This window comes from Cydia fagiglandana, chromosome 10 (genome assembly GCF_963556715.1).
Source record: "Cydia fagiglandana chromosome 10, ilCydFagi1.1, whole genome shotgun sequence".
NCBI lineage: Eukaryota > Metazoa > Arthropoda > Insecta > Lepidoptera > Tortricidae > Cydia > Cydia fagiglandana.
Genome location: NC_085941.1, coordinates 410597 through 430451, shown reverse-complemented (window position 1 = coordinate 430451; position 19855 = coordinate 410597). Strand labels below are relative to the sequence as shown.

Sequence of the window (19855 nt, the reverse complement as noted above, 5' to 3'; positions counted from 1 at the left end):
AATTACAATTAATATAACGGAGATGCTCAAATGCAGCCTTATGTATATTGCTTGTGCCTGCTTTATTGAGTAAGGAAGTAAAGTAAGATTGGATGTGATGTGAGATGATAAAGAGTAGGAATAATGAAACACAAGAAAACAGTTTTTATAAACTATAATTATTAATTTAACATGACTTGAAGTTTTTAAATATGTACAACTAATTTTTTTAAATCAAAGTAATATTTCGTTTTGCCTCGCTCGCACTAAAACGCGCTAGAGTGAGAGGCCAAACAAAATGGCCGCTTGACGGATAGCTTCATACCGACACATCATATGAATAATACAAATCTAGTTTTCAAGTAACTTTTTAACTAAGGTACATATGTACAGTTTTTATTAAATTAAATAAGTACTTTCCAGGATTTCTATTTTTAACGATATACTCAAAGACATGGTTTGGGGTAAGATAAACCAAACCTTATGTCTATATACCGTTTTCTAAATCTAAACGCTGCAAAACACAAATAGTAAATTTGGTTTAATAGATGGATAGACCTGGGGTCTATTTTATAAGAGTACCTATACAATCAGAAGAATAAAGAATCTTTTTTTATGAATTTGGTTCCCTGCGCCTAATTCCATGTGTTTGAACATGTGCAATGTAAATTATTTGTATTTGTATGTATGAATGAAAGTATTATGTTAATAATTGTAAATGAATACTCATACTGAATCATATAGCACAAATGTTTGCCTGGATAGCACAAAGATTTGATATGTCATTGTAAGACAATTGTACACTTTTGTATTTTTATTAAATATATAAAGTGATTTTTAACTTTATTATTTATTTTATACCCTTATTTATGACTTTATTTAAAACTCCTTTATTTTTAATAAATGACTATTTAATGACCTGTTATGTATCACAGACTTTCCTTAACGATTATACGTTTATACTACATATACATAGTTACATCTCAGGCCTTATCTCATAAAGCTTGATAAAAAGTATAACAACAATGATTGGTTGTGTCTGGCCATACAAATGATAAATCCAAAATATATCGAGCAATAAAATTAATAAAGAGGAAATAGTTATTTGTTTTACAAGGGGGCAAAGTTGTTGTTTAACCGCTCGTGCTAATATTGATGCCTGAGCAAGCGAAAGATTCCAAAATTGAACCACGAGCGTAGCGAGTGGTTCGAAAAATGGAATCTTGACCGTTGCGAGGGTTTCAAAGCACGAGGGTTAAACAAAACTTGCCCCCGAGTGAAACACAAAGTTTTTCACCACACCAATGCGAAGCAAATATTAAATGTAAAATATCAAACAAAATCAAATCCAAATGAATGTTATTTAATATTTATCATCCAAAATCATCATCATTTAAAAGTCAATTCTACCAGCAAACATAAGAAAACAACTCAATATTTGCATTTGATTACTTTGCCTCACATGTGAATAAAATGCAACTTTGCTTTCAGTTTTTGAAGTGCAAAGTAAGCCTTTCCGGGCTGGTGTGGTGAAAAATATATAAAAGAAGGATAAGGCCAGAGCACCCGGCTGCGTGTACTTACGTAAGTTATACATGCATTGGGGCATTCCATGAAATTGTCTACCGTTTGTCCCGCACAAACGCGAATTTTCTGAATATTTGCAGGTATAAGAGTTTCCTTTTCTATGACAAATGTTCAAAAATAATCGCCTGCTTTAAATGCCGAAAAAAAAGTCTCGACACAGGAAATAAAAAGCGTATGTACGGGACAGCCGTTGGAATGCTCCATTATGTAGGGGGCTATTCATAAATTACGTCATTTCATATGGGGGGGGGGGGTCTGGACATCGGATGATGTTAGCATGACGTCGGAGGAATTGGGGGTCATTCGAAGCATGATTTTTGGATGATTTGGGGGTTAAAAACAAAAATCGTCAAAGATGATGACGTAATTTATGGACAGCCCCTAGGTACTTGGTTACAGTGGTGTAGAATGCACGCTCGGTAGCACCATATACCCCGCAGCGGGATGTAGGTGCCCTAACTCCGTGCCCCGACTCTGCCACTTAGGGACCACTATAAAGAACCAGACAGCTATTAAGGCCAGGAGCACACAGAAGCCGGCGACGGCGACGGTGAGCGCGGTGAGGTGCCGGTCCGCCGTGCACACGAAGTAGGAGTCTGGCAGCTCGAAGATGCGGGCGTTGTACAGAGGTCGGGGCGAGCGGCATCTGTGGACAGATCATAGGCATCTCTGGAGATATATGGGGCATTATTTATGAAAAGGGACCTTGTCGATGGCACTTACGCCGCATAGCCTCGTGCGGCATTGTATTTAAGTCGGAGCAACGTTAATAATGGCGTAAACGCCATCGACAATAAGGTCCCTTTTCATAGATAACGTCACATATAAGTATTACACTACTAGATAGTGCCATCTAGTTCAGCTGCACGGAAAGACGATTTTTTTTATTTACACCACACATTTACAGTACATACGTGTATCTGTAATATGTACCTATTTTCTTGCATATGCTCCAATATCAAGATTACTCCTGTAAAACCACCCAACTATTGGACTTGCAATAATACTTAGGTACATATATGTTTTATAACCATGCCCCAAAAGTATATGTAATTAAATATCCATACCAATGTTCTTTACCAGTTTTTTTTCTCTCATAAAATATTTCGCCTATTAATAAGGTCATTTTATACTCGCAATTCGTAATAATCGAGATATTAGATTTAATTTTGGCATGTGGGTGATTTTGGATTATAATTCAGTTTTTCGGGTACATATTTCGTAACCATACAGCTAATCAGATGGCTCGCAGACGTGACAGTTCTGATATGACCAGCGAGATAACGCGCGTATCGACGCCTTATCATTATCACTGCACCTACGAGATAACGCGTACAAAAGAAATGGGCCATGTTGTGTTTGCTTTGCTTGCATGTTATTGTCTTCGTTTGAGGTCATTTGCATTAGAAAAAACCGGGTCAAAAATATAAAGCGAAATAACAAAATTTTTATATCGTTTCAGAATTTGAAGGACACAGAAGCCTTTGCCTGGGTTTTACTACAACCTAGTATTAACCTATATTCTACCTAGCTACTTATATATTACTTGTGGGTAGCTTCATGCCTACGACTTCGTCTTCGTGGAATGATGGTTGATAAAAAATATCCTATGTCCATTCCCGGGCATTAAACTATCTTAATACCAAATTTCATCTAAATCGGTTCAATGGTTAAAGAGAAAAGAGGTAACAGACATATTTATGCATTACTTAATAATATTTTAAAAATAAATACCTACATTACGTACAGTACGGATTATATCTAAAGTAGGGGTGAACTGGCATACAAGAGTAAATCGTCAACACCATAACGTCCATAACACTAACCTAAATAAGAATTAAATATATAGAAATGATTTTCCGATATCGAGTAAACATTAAACAAGTAGGTAAATTGCGTTGACTTTTTTTTATAAATCTTCTACACTACATAAGACAGGGTTTCGTAAGTATAAACATAACAAGTTAAAATAACTTACCTCAAATGGTCGTAATCCCTCTCTGGAATCTGCAGTTTCTTCAACCACATAATATTGCAGTCACATATCCAAGGATTCCCCTGTAGATCTAGCTTCACTAGTTGCCCAAACGGTTCAGCCAGAGCCTCATTCAATCTAGGTATCCTAGACCCAGATAAAGACAACTCTTCTAATGTGAAATCATCGGCGTCTTCCAACACTTCCCTTCCGAAGGATAGAATACTAAATTTAGTCAGATTTCTATTCCTTTCGAGCTCAAGTTTTTCCAATCCATGTAAATCCGCGAACACGTAGTCGGGAACCTCTGTTATAGCCAAATTGTTTAGTTTTAAAATCTTTAGCGCTGGCATATCGAAGTCTTCATTCGTAATTTCATCAATTGGATTGTCAGATATGTCTAAATATTCGAGTGTGAACGGTATCTCGAAGATATCTGTTAGATTGTTGTTAGATATCGTGAGTTTCTTCAAATCGTATGCTTCTACGAAAAAGTTATCAGGAACTATGTTTAAATTTATTCCACTTATACTTATCTCTTTGATTTTGTGTGTAAGACCAAACCCTGATCTGTCGAATAGGTTGGTTTCTCTCAAACTTGGTCCTAGGTTATTATTGTCTAAGATAATCTTATTTAAATTGCTAAGATGATGAAACGCTAATTTAGTAAACGTTGTAAATCTATTATTAGCTATATTTAAATACTCCAGCTTTTTAATGTCTTTAAAAACATCTTTATCGATAAACTCCAATAGATTACTACTCAAATCCAATTTCATAAGTTCCGGTAATTGTAAAACATTTGATTCAATTCGCGATATCTTATTATTACTCAGAATCAATTCCTTCATATACTTCGATCGATACAAATACGAGTTCGATATATCACTCAAGTTGTTTGATGACAAATCTAGGCTATACACCATGTTAGGTAAAGAATCTTCGACTGAAAATAACACCGGTTTAGTGTAACTGCAATCCACACGCTCGCCCAAATATTCAATGTCACTGTAGTCTCTACACACACAGAGATCACATATCGATGCGTATATTCTGACCTCGCTTATAATAAACGCAAAGACTATTAAAGCGCGCATTGTGTTATATTGCCTAGACTCAACTGAACGCCTAAGCGGCGAAATTTTATCAGTAACATTGATACCTTATCACGTTTGATTGTAATTTCATTTCGCTTCAGGTGTGTTGAAAATAGATCATATATGTGGGGAATAAAGTGTATTTTGCGTGGGTGCGGTTAAATAAAATATTGTTTGGCATCTTTATTATATTAACCTAAGGTTGTTGACACAGGTTTTGTTGTTCAATTTATACTTATAACTATTTGATACACTAAAATTAACACTCGAGATATTCTTCAAATAATTAAAAGAAAAAAAAAACATTTTAAAAGTTTTGGTCAAGTGGGAATATAGGTACTTAATTAATAGTTACAAGTAGTTTATTTATACACAAGTAATTAAAAAAACGTATTTCGGCTTTCTCAAAATCTTCCCCTAGCAGTTTGCGTATTTCCCTTCGCACTGGAGTCCTCGTGGGCCTGAAAAAGGACCTTATTTCAATGCACTGAAGTTTATTTCATCTTGTTAAAACACCTTGACTAGGTGTTTTAACAGGAAAATAGATATTTGTAGATTCTGACTATGACATGATGTCATTGCAATAAGCAATCGGTATTTATACCTGCGTTAGTCATGCGCGGACATTCAATACTTGTTGATGTTTACTAATGCACATATACGTAAGTATAAAATCGTATTAATAGATCTACTTGTTTTTAGTGAAGGACAAACGTAGGAAAATTGTTCTAAGTAGTTAATAAATATGGTAATGTTTCTCTCACAATAACATGTAAATTTATCGTTAACAAACACGGAACCTTGAAAACTCATATCGGCGGCAAACAAGCATTTCGTACGTTTGATAGTAAACGGCTTCCGTTTCCGTTATCACACCTGCACTGTCGAGATTTTTACATACCTTAATGACGATGGAGGTCCTAGGTCCAGTGTTCCACAAGGCCCCGTGTTGGTCCACAAAGGCAGCCTCTACGGCCACCGTGTACAGCCCTGGGGCCGACACGGCCACCAGTTGTTGCGCCGAGAAGAAGTCTCGCACGGGGGCGACGGTTTGGGTCGCCGAGAGAACTGGTGGTACGTTGGTCAGTTCGACAGTCTGGAAGGGAAATTGTACTTTATTTCTGTAGTAATTAGGTCGTATTTGGACCGTGAAGAAATCATGAACCGGGGCGACGGTATGTACTCTATGGTTTGTACCGCTGAGAGGACGGGAGCTACATTGGTTAGCTCCACCGTCTGCGGGAGCAGTGTTGGCCGAACGTTAATTGCAATGAACCATTATAAATTGAACCGTAAACCGTAACGGACGGTTACATTTTACGGTTGAATTTATAATGGTTAATTGCATTAACGTTTCGGCCAACACTGTGTGGGAGAAATACTCTTTATTGCACCCAATTGAAGAATAATAAATAATGAAGAATAACAATAATTCAAGTGGAGGTAATCAGGTCTCTGGCTTATTTTTTTGATATTTAAGTCGTATTTGAACAGGATACCTCGTAGTCTAATTAGTTTACCTTCTCGTTGGTGCGCGGGTGCGGCGTGGCGGTGACGGTCAGCTGAACTAATTTCACTTGTCGCGGCGGTTGTGATTTGCTGCAACAAACATACAGTTTTACCCCCTTATTCATAAACTACTAAACTTATTTACTTACTAAACTTACTTTGTTTACTAAAGTTGACAAGCCGATAATAATCGTTTGTCCCTTTCCGAGTTATTGGTATGATAGAAAGGAACAAACGATTATTATCGGTTTGGACGGCTTGTCAACTTTATAGTTCGTTTTTTTAGTATTAGAAAAAAGGTAAACAATTTTGATGTGTTTTTTAATTGAAAAACACGTTTTTAAAATAAATTACGGCAAATATGTAACAATTATGAATCTAATACGATCATTTATATTCTACTGCTTTCATAAGTAATAGTTTTTGATTTTTAGAAAGCGTTTTTCAATTAAAAGACATGCCAAGATCGCTTACTTTCTTGCAAGTACTTTCTAATGCAAAAAAACGAACTATAGTAAACGTTTATGAATAAGGGGGTTAATGTCTTATTTATTTATTTAGGTGTCGGTGTTCGGTTGACAGTACGACAACAATTATAATATTGTCAACTGGATACCAAGGCCTCAGGGCCTCTAAGCGTTCACTTTGAGTTGGGTAACTCTAAAGTAAGTTTACCTTCTAGGCGGCGGTAGAATCACTCCCTCGGCCTTCAGCGCCAGATGGTGCGTGTGCGGCAACGCGGCCGCTTGCTCGGCGCCTCGACCGCCTACATAACAAACACTATAGGTATCAGTTTCACAAGCCACTATCGAAACTTTAATACACACTTTTTGTAGCGAATGATGAAACTGCAATGTAAATTAAGCAAATATTGTGTAGTTAGTAAATAATAATTTGTGAAGCATTTTTTTGAGAAACAAACAGCTTACCTGGCGTGAGCGACAGGCGGCACAGCGCCCCGCAGGCGCGCGCCTCGCTCACGGCGCGCGGCCACACGGCGCCCGCGCAGCACGCGCGCACCGCCGCCAACACTGCTTCTGCGTGCTGGGGAATACTAATTCATAATAACGATCGCTTTTTTAAATGACGCACCGCTGACCGCTACCGGTTGGCGGTCCTGCGACGCTTAAAATATATACTTATAAGTTTTGGAAACAATGTAACAGTCGGTAGCGAAATAGTCAATATTGTACGAGTAGGTAATTAGGTATGTATAAATCGAACTAAAATTAAGTAGGTGTGTGTGAACATGATGTGAGATCAAATTGAAGAATAAAAAACCAACGCAAATATCACTTCCGAAAACCTTCGTAGCGATAACTCAACAATCAGTTTGTTTTATATTTGTACTCGAAAACCTAGAAAACGACTCCTATAACAAATTTAAAAGAAACTTACTCGATGTGTGATCCCATTGCCGGTAGCAGGGTTGTCAAAGAGCTTGTTAGATATGTGGAGGATGGCCTCGGCGGGGGCCAGCGCGATCTGCTGGTCGAGGCTGGCGGGCGCCAGGGCCGGCACGAACAGCGCGCGCGCCGCCGCCCGCCCGGTGACGCGCTCCAGGAACTCGGACAGCTGCGTGAATGTGTGCTGACAACTGCGTGGGCTTAAGGAATATATGATGATATTTGTGATTTTGTGAAGATAAAAGTTTTCAGCAAACTTGACGGCTACTTCAAAAATACAATATTATAAGTAGGTATCAGTATACTTATAATATTTAAGTGTGTAAGTAAGCTTGTACTCGTAACAATGTAGATTCGGACGTGACTGCACAGTTTGCAGTGATAGGGTGTAGATAAATGCCACTAATAAACGACATATTGCTACGAAAGTTACGGTTTATACATATCAGCTATTTGTAAATTTGTAAGATTTCTTGCTGAAAATGAATTGAATGCCCGTATATGAATTCGTCAAAAATTTAAAAAAAGAAATTCAAATGCTTGAAAGTAGAGATGCACCAGCAAGCAAGCTAGCAAGCAGTGGTGGCCGAGTGGATATGACGTCGGACTTTCAATCCGGAGGTCGCGGGTTCAAATCCTGGCTCGTACCAATGAGTTTTTCGGAACTTATGTACGAAATATCATTTGATATTTACCACTAGCTTTTCGGTGAAGGAAAACATCGTGAGGAAACCTGCATACATCTGCGAAGGAACTTCAAAGGTGTATGTGAAGTCCCCAATCCGCATTGGGCTAGCGTGGGGACTATAGCCCAAGCCCTCTCGCGCATGGGAGGAGGCCTGTGCTCAGCAGTGGGACGTATATAGGCAGAAATGATGATGATGATGAGAGATGCACCGGATATCCGGTTACTATCCGGTATCCAGCCTATCCGGCCACTATTTTACTATCCTGCCGGATACCGGATAGTAACATTGATTGATTTCAGAGTAAAGAAATTGGATTTAAGAAACAGACACGGTCATAATCGTTTATTATTTTAAAACAATTTAATAATTCCATTGACTTGCACGCGCACTCATTTCGAACCTAGAAATGAGTCCGCGCGAACGTTTACTAGGAAACAGGTCAAACCTGCAGAATGCGCACCTGAAAAACCGAAATGTAGGTATAGATCCGCCGGCCGAATATCCGGCGGCCGGATACCGGATATTCGGCCAGTGTCATAGTCATAGTCATTTATTCATAGAACAATATACATTGCGTTTGAATTTTACATTATATCACAATTACAATTTTATAAATAACAATAAAACTTAAAGTATTACAAATTTTATAAATAACAATTAAAACTTAAAGTATTAAAACTTAAAGTGTCCAGGCCGGATATCCGGTATCCGGCCAAACAACTATCCGTTGCATCTCTACTTGAAAGTTTTTTTTAATTATCTCGTTATGTTAGTCATACTTTGCAGGCCTGCGAATATATCGAAGTACTTTAAAAAGGATACATTTGCAGATGTGTCAAGGTAGCCTCATCGGCGTGGAAAGCCGTCCTGGCTATGTGCGCGTACCGCGCCGCCACAGCTTGCGCCGCGCGCGCCGCTTTACGTAACGCCGCCGCGCATGCGCCCGCTGCGGCGCATGGCGATCTTGACGCCTGAGTAATAACAATTGACATGTAGATATATATACTGGAAGAAATCCCTTAAAGGGATAAGTTTGCCTTTGTACTGCCTATCCTGTACCATATAGTAGATTGTTAACCAAGGGTGGAAAGTGAACCATTTCACCCGAGATATTTTGGCGCTCGAACGAAGAGAGAGCGCCAATAGTTCGAGGGTGAGATGGTTACTTTTACCCGAGTTAAAAACTCTACTTTTCATTTCGACTATGAGGAAAGTCAAACACGAGAAATGTAGGTTTATTATTGGTAAGTATAATTCTTTAGAACAAATTATTAACAGATATATAGGTAACTAGGTATAAGTCACTCGAATCACTTAAAAACGTAAACGGCGCCAATTTCAGTCATGCGGAAGCTGATATGAGAGTTTATAATATGGCATATATTGCTGTTAGCCGTTGCTCGAAGTAAAAATTAAAAAAAATTACTTTCCACCCTAGGGTGGGAAATGTAATTTTCCACCCGGTTATCAGCTTATGAAAGGTAAACTTTCCGAACAGGAGAGATGAAAAAGAGTTTATTCTTACATACATTTGTATGTGTCGTGGGCACATCTTTTATCATTTCATGAAATTATCGGTTGGCCATTATGAAAATGTCAAATCTAACCTAACCATATCATGAAATGATCAATTGCAAAATGGCATTTCATACGATCAAATTCTACGATCCGGCCACGACAGAGGCTTTTGAATGCGGGCCGTAAAAGGCGCCAGGCTGATTATCGACGTTATCTCTGTGCGGATATGGAAAAACTAACCTGAGCCACTGCGGGTGGGGGCTGCGTACACAATACTCTCGCTCTATCCGCCGTCCTCGCCAGCGTCGACAAGGCCTGCGCTCTAGCTGCGATCCAAGCGCCAGCCAATGGCGTGCAGGCCGCGCACCCGGAACATCCGGTGCAGCCTCCCCCGGCGGCTCCAGCGCCGCCCCACCCGCCCGCCACCTCCCAGCACGACGCCGCCGCCTCCAGCCCCGTTATACCTGACAAACATACACGTACACGTGCGTAAACACCAAACCAGAAAAACCGGCCAAGTGCGAGTGGAACTCGCGCACGAAGGGCTCCGTACCATTACGCAAAAAACGGCCAAACAAATCACGTTTATTGTATGGGAGTCGCACTTTAATATTTATTACATTCTGTTTTTAGTATGTATTTGTTGTTATAGCGGCAACAAAAATACATCATCTGTAAAAATTAGCTATCACGGTTCATGAGATACAGCCTGGTGACAGACAGACGGACGGCGGAGTCTTAGTAATAGGGTCCCGTTTTTAACCTTTAAGTACGGAATCCTAAAAAAGAGTCGGGCACTACGGGCGTTAGGCTGATTAGGCCAAGAAAAGTCTACAACTACAACGATTTTGATAGCATACGCAGTACAAGTGTTATTTGTCTTAATTTCGTAGAAGTTTGACGTCTACAATAAACATTTGCACTGCGTGTGCTATCAAAATCGTTGCAGACTTATCTATGTGCGTAGGTAGACCAAAATTAAATTTCAAACTCATTAGTGAATTTGGGAATTTGCGATAAAAAAGTTAACAAAAATATGAATAAAGAGCGTTACCTTGTTCAACAAGTTCAGCGTCCGCCTTAGCAGCCCGATGTAGCGAGGCCAACCATCGCTGCGTGGCCTCCGAACTCGCCGCTCCTAGTAATCCCTCCAGCACGTGCGCGGCTAAACGGTGGTGCCCATATCTGAATAAAGAGCGTTACCTTGTTCAACGAGTTCAGCGTCCGCCTTAGCGGCCCGGTGTAGCGAGGCCAACCATCGCTGCGTGGCCTCCGAACTTGCCGCTCCTAGTAATCCCTCCAGCACGTGCGCGGCTAAACGGTGGTGGCCATATCTGAATAAAGAGCGTTACCTTGTTCAACGAGTTCAGCGTCCGCCTTAGCGGCCCGGTGTAGCGAGGCCAACCATCGCTGCGTGGCCTCCGAACTCGCCGCTCCTAGTAATCCCTCCAGCACGTGCGCGGCTAAACGGTGGTGCCCATATCTGAATAAAGAGCGTTACCTTGTTCAACGAGTTCAGCGTCCGCCTTAGCGGCCCGGTGTAGCGAGGCCAACCATCGCTGCGTGGCCTCCGAGCTCGCCGCTCCGAGTAACCCCTCCAGCACGTGCGCGGCTAAACGGTGGTGCCCATATCTGAATAATAATAACATCATTATATAAACCATCACATCACAAACTACTCCATGACTTTAACCCTCGGACGCCGCGCCTATCGTGTGCAGCGCGTCATTAGAAGTCTTATCGAATTGCACGAAAGTCGATATTGATCTTGACGTCTTTGGCGATCAAAAGGTGAAATATAATAGAAACGTCTAAGTATAAGTAAGCATGGTTAGCATAATAAAAAGCAGTTTTACTCCCAACCCCTTGTCGTCAAGAACTTTACTATACAGATACAAATAGGGTTCAAACTTACCTCAGAACGGCCCTTAAGACCCTATATTTTGTCCGACCATCAGCACTACTTATCACTTCCTTAATCTTCTCCTGCCAAGCGCTATTTATTTTGCATTTGAGCGCCTTAGCTTGCTAAATACAAAAATGCACCTTATTGGTATGACTATAAAGCTCGGCTCACCTTAACGCGGCTATGGCGACCCTATACTTCGTCCAACCATCATCACTTGAGATAGCTTCCTTAATCTTCTCCTGCCAAGCGCTGTTAATCTTGCATTTGAGCGCCTTAGCTTGATAAATGAAAAATGCACCTTATTGGTATGGCTATAAAGCTCGACTCACCTTAACGCGGCTCTGGCGACTCTATACTTCGTCCACCCATCAGCACTTGAGATAGCTTCCTTAATCTTCTCCTGCCAAGCGCTGTTTATTTTGCATTTGAGCGCCTCAGCGTGCTAAATACAAAAATGCACCTTATTGGTATGACTATAAAGCTCAACTCACCTTAACGCGGCTCTGGCGACCCTATACTTCGTCCAACCATCAGCACTTGAGATAGCTTCCTTAATCTTCTCTTGCCAAGCGCTGTTTATCATGCACTTGAGCGCCTTAGCTTGCTAAATACAAAAATGCACCTTATTGGAATTACTTTAAAGCTCAACTGACCTTAACGCGGCTCTGGCGACTCTATACTTCGTCCACCCATCAGCACTTGAGATAGCTTCCTTAATCTTCTCCTGCCAAGCGCTATTTATTTTGCATTTGAGCGCCTTAGCTTGCTAAATACAAAAATGCACCTTATTGGTATGACTATAAAGCTCGGCTCACCTTAACGCGGCTCTGGCGACTCTATACTTCGTTCACCCATCAGCGCTACTAATAGCTTCCTTAATTTTCTCCTGCCAAGCGCTGTTAATCTTGCATTTGAGCGCCTCAGCTTGCTAAATACAAAAATGCACCTTATTGGAATGACTTTAAAGCTCAACTCACCTTAACGCAGCTCTGGCGACTCTATACTTCGTCCACCCATCAGCACTTGAGATAGCTTCCTTAATCTTCTCCTGCCAAGCGCTGTTTATCATGCACTTGAGCGCCTTAGCTTGCTAAATACAAAAATGCACCTTATTGGAATTACTTTAAAGCTCAACTGACCTTAACGCGGCTCTGGCGACTCTATACTTCGTCCACCCATCAGCACTTGAGATAGCTTCCTTAATCTTCTCCTGCCAAGCGCTATTTATTTTGCATTTGAGCGCCTTAGCTTGCTAAATACAAAAATGCACCTTATTGGTATGACTATAAAGCTCGGCTCACCTTAACGCGGCTCTGGCGACTCTATACTTCGTTCACCCATCAGCGCTACTAATAGCTTCCTTAATTTTCTCCTGCCAAGCGCTGTTAATCTTGCATTTGAGCGCCTCAGCTTGCTAAATACAAAAATGCACCTTATTAGAATGACTTTAAAGCTCAACTCACCTTAACGCAGCTCTGGCGACTCTATACTTCGTCCACCCATCAGCACTTGAGATAGCTTCCTTAATCTTCTCCTGCCAAGCGCTGTTTATCTTGCATTTGAGCGCTTTAGCGGCCCGCTCTTGGAATATCACGGTACATAGGAGCACTAGCGCTGTCCCGTCTTCCACAGGCTCTGATACGTCGGCCCTGCACATAAGTGAATTACATGTTAGTCGCCATATTCATAACACTTAGCAAACCTCTGTTATTATTTTTCTCTTTTTAACAGCCACAAATGTCAAAATGACGAAAATGGCATAAAACTGTTAAAATGGAGTCAGCAAATATAGCTTTTATCATTATTTATTGCCGATCGGTTATGGTTTTAGCACAACACAGCACAACATCAGGAGGCAGTATGTGACATATATTCGGCTTCTATTGATGACACTGCCACATAACTATCTATAACACCAGTCAATGTAAGCACAAAACAGATAAGTACAGAAGTCAATCACATGTATGTACTTTACTTTTCATACCTACGCTCGGCGGTCGCTCTAGGGTTGCGATTGTTGCGAACTATGACTTATGCACAAAAAACTATTGTCGTAGTGGCACTCGTATCCATCGTATCGTATCTCGTATCTAGTTGTTAGATTTATTGTTGAGGATGAAACGGGAAGAATGGAAATATAAATTAATAATAACATTAATAACTCAAATAGTATTTTCATTTTAATGTCATTGTTATATTACAAATTTGCCACAGAAAATATCTTGCGATGATTTCGAGATTGGCGAAATGCACGATTATTATATTTGAAAGTGTAATTAATTCGCATTCTCATGTACAATGTAATAAATTCGCATACGCATTCTCTCTGAAACCACTGGTAGCTTAAAAAACGACAATTCACCTGTTAATGTTGAATTTAAACAACCGTCCACTGTACAGTTATAATAACTTTTTGTTTTGTTTCTCCATTATTGCACAAAAAAGTTCACAGACGCGTGTCTCAAGCGGATGGCACTCGCGCTCGCACTGGTCCCAACTGGTCCGAGATATCGTGTCCGTGAGCAGTGTCTATGTGTGCGTTGCTCGAGCGCGCTTTGTATGTAGGTTGATTTCTGTACCTATCTCTTTTGTGATGTAAGCGTTAGGGCCCCATGAGTACCTTCCGATAGGTCCTTTTAAAACCTCCAATAAGGCTAAAGCTCAAGGCCCTTATTATTTCCAACATGTAACCCTTTGTTTTTAATAATCGACTAGTGACATATTCGTCTTCTACAAATGACAATGCCACATAACTTACCCATCCATAAGGTCAGTCAGTGTAAGTGTTAGGGCCCCATGATTGCCTTCCCCTAGGTCCTTTTAAGGCCTCCAATAAGGCTAAACCTCAAGGCCCTTAATATGTCCAACATGTAGCCCTTTGTTTTTATTAGTCTACCAGTGATTCGACATATTCGATTTCTACAAATGATAATGCTACATAAGGGACATCTGGCGTCTTTCGAGCGTCGGAGTCTACAATTCTATGGCCGACGTCGACGCAGCGTCGACGCAACTGCGCAGCGACGTCATTTTCCATAGCGCTGGACCGACGCCGATAGACGCCGACGCTCGAAAGACGCCAGATGTGGGGGGGGCCTAACTCACCCATCCATAAGATCAGTCAGTGTAAGTGTGAGGGCCCCATGAGTGCCTCCTCCCAGGGCCCCCAAGGCCTCCAATAAGGCCAAGGCCCTAGGCCCTCCCTGACGCCACCCAGTAGCTCGTAGTTGTGAAGTCAGTAGTCGCCCGGTTCTTGGTGCGTATTCGGCTGGTGCTGCGTTGCATAGTTGTACCTATCAAGAGACGTGAACTTGTAAGAATTATGTTTTTATTTATATTATATAATACTACAATGCAGATGCAACGGATAGTTGTATGGCCGGATACCGGATATTCGGCCTGACCATCAGCCGAATATCCGGTATCCGGCCGCCGAATATTCGGCCAGCGAAACTATACCTACATTTCGGTTTCTCACGTGCGCATTCTGCAGGTTTGACCTGTTTCCTAGTGAACGTTCGCGCGGTCTCATTTTTAGGTTCGAAATGAGTGCGCGTGCAAGTCAGTGGAATGACTAATTGTTTTAAAATAATAAACAAGTACGATTATGACCGTGTCTGTTTCTTAAATCCAATTTGTTTATTCCGAAATCAAGCAATGTTACTATCGTGTATCCGGCCGGATAGTAACCGAATATCCGGTGCATCTCTAACTACAATTGCCTTAGGGTTAATGGAGTTTGCCCGTTTAGTTATGATAAGAATAATAACCAACCAGACAGCGCAGAGCCATACGCAGCGGTCGTATGTTGTCCTGTCCGTCCGGCACGCCCGTCGCTATGACTATGTTCTCTAGGGCAAGCATTAACTCGGCGCCTTCCACGGGTATTCCTTCTTCGTAGCTGTCAACAAAAACAAGGTGTAACCAAAAATTCTCATTCATTATATTTATTAAAAAAAACCTGGCCAAGTGTGAGTCGAGACTCGCGCACGAAGGGTTCCGTACCATTACGTAAAAAAACAACAAAATAATCACGTTTGTTGTATGGGAGCCCCAATTTTTTTTTTTAGTATTTGTTATTATAGCGGCAACAGAAATATCATGGTTCATGATTTATAGCTTGGTGATAGACAGACGGACAGCGGAGTCTTAGTTCCGTGGAAATCTGCCAAAGCCTACACCAGAACATGCGACACAACTGAAAACCGCCGTGTCGCCGAAATAATTTTTAGCTTGTAAAATTTTTACTATCGTATGTAGGTATGTTAGTTTGTAAGGTATGTATCTATGTACCTCAGTTGCGTGATAATGAATGACATTTAATTTAATTAATTTAATCTGGTCTCGTTTTTACCCTTTGGATTCGGAACCCTAATAAATATAATCTGACATTGATATGCTGTGGAGTGGATTGGCCAATAAGAAAATCGAAATATCAAACAATACAACACGCGGCTAGCGTATTCTAATTTACCAGTGCACGGCGCGGCTGGTGAGGACCAGCGCGGCCGTGGCGGCGGGGCTGTGCGCGGCGCCCAGCGCGGCCCCGGCGCACAGGTCGCGCAGGGCCAGCTGCGCCGACCCGGCCGCGTCCGCGATCACCGCCGGGCACTCCACCAGGATCTACCGGCAACATATAATACTACATACATTGTATTACAACACCTACAAAAGGCTCAAAAATATAAAAGCTTGCAGTTATCATAAGCACACGGAGCCAGAGCAGACCTCGAACGAGATGGGACGATGAACTCAAACTCACAGTGGGTCCGAACTGGAGAAGAGTGGCCCGCGACAGACCTCAATGGAAAGAGCTAGAGGAGACCTTTGCCAAGCGGCACGCTGAACTTAGAGACATACTCTAACTCGGAATAAAAGGGCTTAATAGATAGATAGTTATCATAAAATGTATAGCTACAATAAAATCTTTATTTCAGGCGGTAAGTGATATTGTTGTGAGTTAGGATCTTTCTGTGATAGTATGATTGTTTTATTTTTGAATTGTTCAACTCACTTGCATAACCTCCAAGCACAGCATGGTGTGTTTAGGGTCAGCATCGGCGGCGGTTCGCACCAGAGCTTGTACGGAGGCGGCGGGCCACAGGGCCGCGTGCTGCGCGAGGGTCTGCAGGCCGAGCAGCGCGGCGCGCCGCACCGACGAGCGGGCGTCGTTCGTCGCTATACTGAGTAGCAGTTCCACCTAAGGAGAGCGCAGTCATAAGTTTAATATAAGGAGTCAGTTAAGCAAACTATATACTAAATATGTACATGACCTTTAACTAACCAGTGTGTGTTGGCTATTTTTTAATCTTATCGGTTCGTGACTGAAAAATATTGAGGTTGACCAATTATTGTGTAATTTAAGGGTAAACTGGGGTTAGTAAATATGTTAAATAAATAGGTATGTTACTTAATTTTATTTCCAAACTACTGTTTTTTAGGCGGAGTAGGTACTTCCATGGAGTAAGTATGAAGGTACTTCCATGGGTTCTGAATCGAAATGCGTCAAGTGGTTGATAAAAACTCTTTAGTATAAAATAAACTATAACACTAAACAAAATGAAGGAAAACAGATTCCTTACAAATTGCAGTGGTGAAGTGGTTATAATTTTTTTATTGTTATTAAGTACCTGATCAGGAACATGGACGACAGTGTCATGAGCGATGGCAGTAAGCGCAGAGATGGCGGCGCGCACCGAACTCGTGGAAGGAAACCGCTCCAATAGCGAGCGGAGCAGTTTCAGAACGCCACCCGCTCGTACCGCTACAAGTAATACGACAGAGGCTTATACATTTGATCAGCTGTTGTCATCAACATATGTAACACTTAGCACCACTTGCACTAATCCGGGGTTAACCGGTTAATCCTGGAGTTACCACGGTAACAATTAGACACTAGGTTAACGGTTTAACCACTTAACCTCGGGTTAGTAGGATGGCCTTTAAACATGTCAAATAAAAATAGGCTATGTGGTTGTGAAGGCCTTCTGCATTCCTGTTGTCCTAAGGCACCTTAAGCCTCAGAACAGCAAATATGTATAGTTTAAAAAGGCTTAATATTTAGACAATTTTTTTCATTTACAAATTATTCATAATAAAATCTGTTTTTAATCTCTTTATTATCTTATCTGTCACTCACATCTTAATGTCTATCCCCATTGTGTCCTCAGCTACTCTTTATAGGAGCCAAATGTGTACTTTCCAACTTTTTCTCATGCATAAGACTATTGTATGTAGCAAGTTAATACCTCCTCCGTGCACAGTCCTCAAGGCCCGTACGAGCTTGGCGCGCCGCTCTGCGCCCGTGCTCTCGCATTCCACCATGTCCGATAATTTGTTGCACATGGCCACCGCAAAGGCACTGGAAATGGTTTACAATTAAACTATGCATAGGAAACTGTATTTTCTTCATAATGGTTTTAAAGCAATTGTTGTTATTTCTTTTTTTTAATTTAAACCTTAATTATATCTTAGAAATGGCTACATTTGCCTATGGATTTTAGGCTTTAACTGATCTGATTATGGCTTCTTTTATTTTGAAGTAAACAAAACATTGAAATTGCTTGATTCTAATGAAAGTGCTGAGGTGTAGGAAATATGTAGAATAGTTCTCCAAGTTAAAGCTATTCCAAAACTATTTGGTATAACACCAACCAAAACATAGAAGAATAATTCAAACTGTTCCAAACATCAATATAATAAAGACATCAATAAATTAAGGAAGATGTATTCTAATTTATACTTAAATAGTTGCCACTGACAATCAGATAACATTATTATTTGAGCTATGTATTAGCAATTCAATGGAACCTGTGTGCTGATATTAAACATTTATTTTAAGATTTTTATAAATCAATTAATGTGCCAATAAAGAAATTTGTATTAAAACAATAAAATCAGTTTTTTTTTTAAATTATGCATGGGTTCACTCATGGCCACAGACTAGCCGAGGCGTAGACGTGGCCTACGATGGAGCGAGCTCGCCCAGAAGGTGCCTGTTCACTCTTGATTTGCCGGGTTATAAGAGCACGGAAATATAGACGCCGGCAAGGAATTCCATTCCTTGGCAGTGCGCATAAGGAAAGTAGAAGCAAAGCGCTTAGTGCGAATTGGCGGAATATCTACCAAGTAAGGATGGAAACCGGCCAGTTTTTGCTAGTTTCAACTAGAAATAAAATAACATACTTGGAATGTGCCGCAAATCTGGTAGTAGCATAAATAGCAGCCTCAACCTCCACATTGTCATGGCTGTCCAGCCCTCGCCTAATAGCGTGGTGCACATTCTGCCGCTCTGGAATGATCCCGGCAACAGCTCCGAGCGTCCGAAGTGCCAGCGCCCTTGCTACGGGATCATTTGAATGTAGAACACTGAATACTCGTCTCAAAAACTCGTCGACGTTCAGGATCTTGTCCAAATGCTTCTCGCTCTGCTGGCAAACCCGCAGCACCCATAAGCGAAGGAAATTATTGCCCATACGAAAGACATCGGCAAGTTTCAGAAATGACGAATTTATAAGTATTGGAAACGGGTATTTTTCGAAGAGACGCGGAAAACGGACTATCGCTTCGCATTGCTCACCCACTTTTCCTGATCTGAGCCCTGTAAAACATAACTTATTATAGATTTTGTATGCTTTGTTGGTTGGTTTGTGTAATATATAGGTTAGGTTTGTATACCTTTGTCTAGCTCAGTTAGTGCTGAATTAGCATCTTGCTCTGGTTCGCCAGTGTTGTCGCTGAACGTATTTAGTCGAACGCCGATCATTTTCGGCTATATGCAATAGAAAATATATGGATAAATCAACCAAACTCAAGTGACAATAACACAAACTTGGTGCAATTGGTGCATAAACAATAAACAGCATAAAACCGCTCATAGACAATAGATTTTTGACAGCCGTTTGACAGCGTAGTTGCTTACTAGTTTACTCAGTAGATGGCGTATTAACACAAATTATTGTATTCTTGGTTTATGCTATTCGACGGTAGATGTCGTTACAATGTAATAAAAACCAGTGAAAACTTAAAAGTACAGTAATTACATATACCGAAATTAACACCCGCTTTCTTTCTTTCTTGACTAGATCTTAGAGGCTTCACGTTGTCGGTAGCCTTCTCATTCTGCGCAGTAAATAGTGATATGAATAATATTTTCACCACACCAGCTCGGAAAGGCTTACTTTGCA

At 40.9% G+C, this 19855-nt stretch overlaps 2 protein-coding genes across 2 annotated transcripts; both read right to left on the bottom strand.

Moving 5' to 3' along the window:
* Nucleotides 1-1957: 1957 nt before the first annotated feature.
* Nucleotides 1958-4751, bottom strand: LOC134668371 (leucine-rich repeat-containing protein 70-like). The gene is made up of 2 exons (XM_063525851.1): nt 3545-4751; nt 1958-2212 (listed from the first exon to the last, which is right to left on the bottom strand). Exons 1-2 carry the CDS (start codon nt 4636-4638, stop codon nt 1960-1962), a joined length of 1347 nt encoding a protein of 448 aa, XP_063381921.1. The 5' UTR covers nt 4639-4751; the 3' UTR covers nt 1958-1959.
* A 202-nt stretch (nt 4752-4953) lies between these two features.
* On the bottom strand, nt 4954-19502 carry LOC134668372 (integrator complex subunit 7). Its single transcript, XM_063525852.1, has 18 exons — nt 19347-19502; nt 18855-19269; nt 17918-18030; nt 17300-17433; nt 16684-16869; nt 16144-16292; nt 15444-15570; nt 14775-14962; nt 13133-13318; nt 11262-11392; nt 10001-10224; nt 9065-9213; nt 7546-7744; nt 7077-7191; nt 6823-6913; nt 6159-6237; nt 5540-5734; nt 4954-5099 (listed from the first exon to the last, which is right to left on the bottom strand). Exons 1-18 carry the CDS (start codon nt 19432-19434, stop codon nt 5043-5045), a joined length of 2826 nt encoding a protein of 941 aa, XP_063381922.1. The 5' UTR covers nt 19435-19502; the 3' UTR covers nt 4954-5042.
* Nucleotides 19503-19855: the final 353 nt, after the last annotated feature.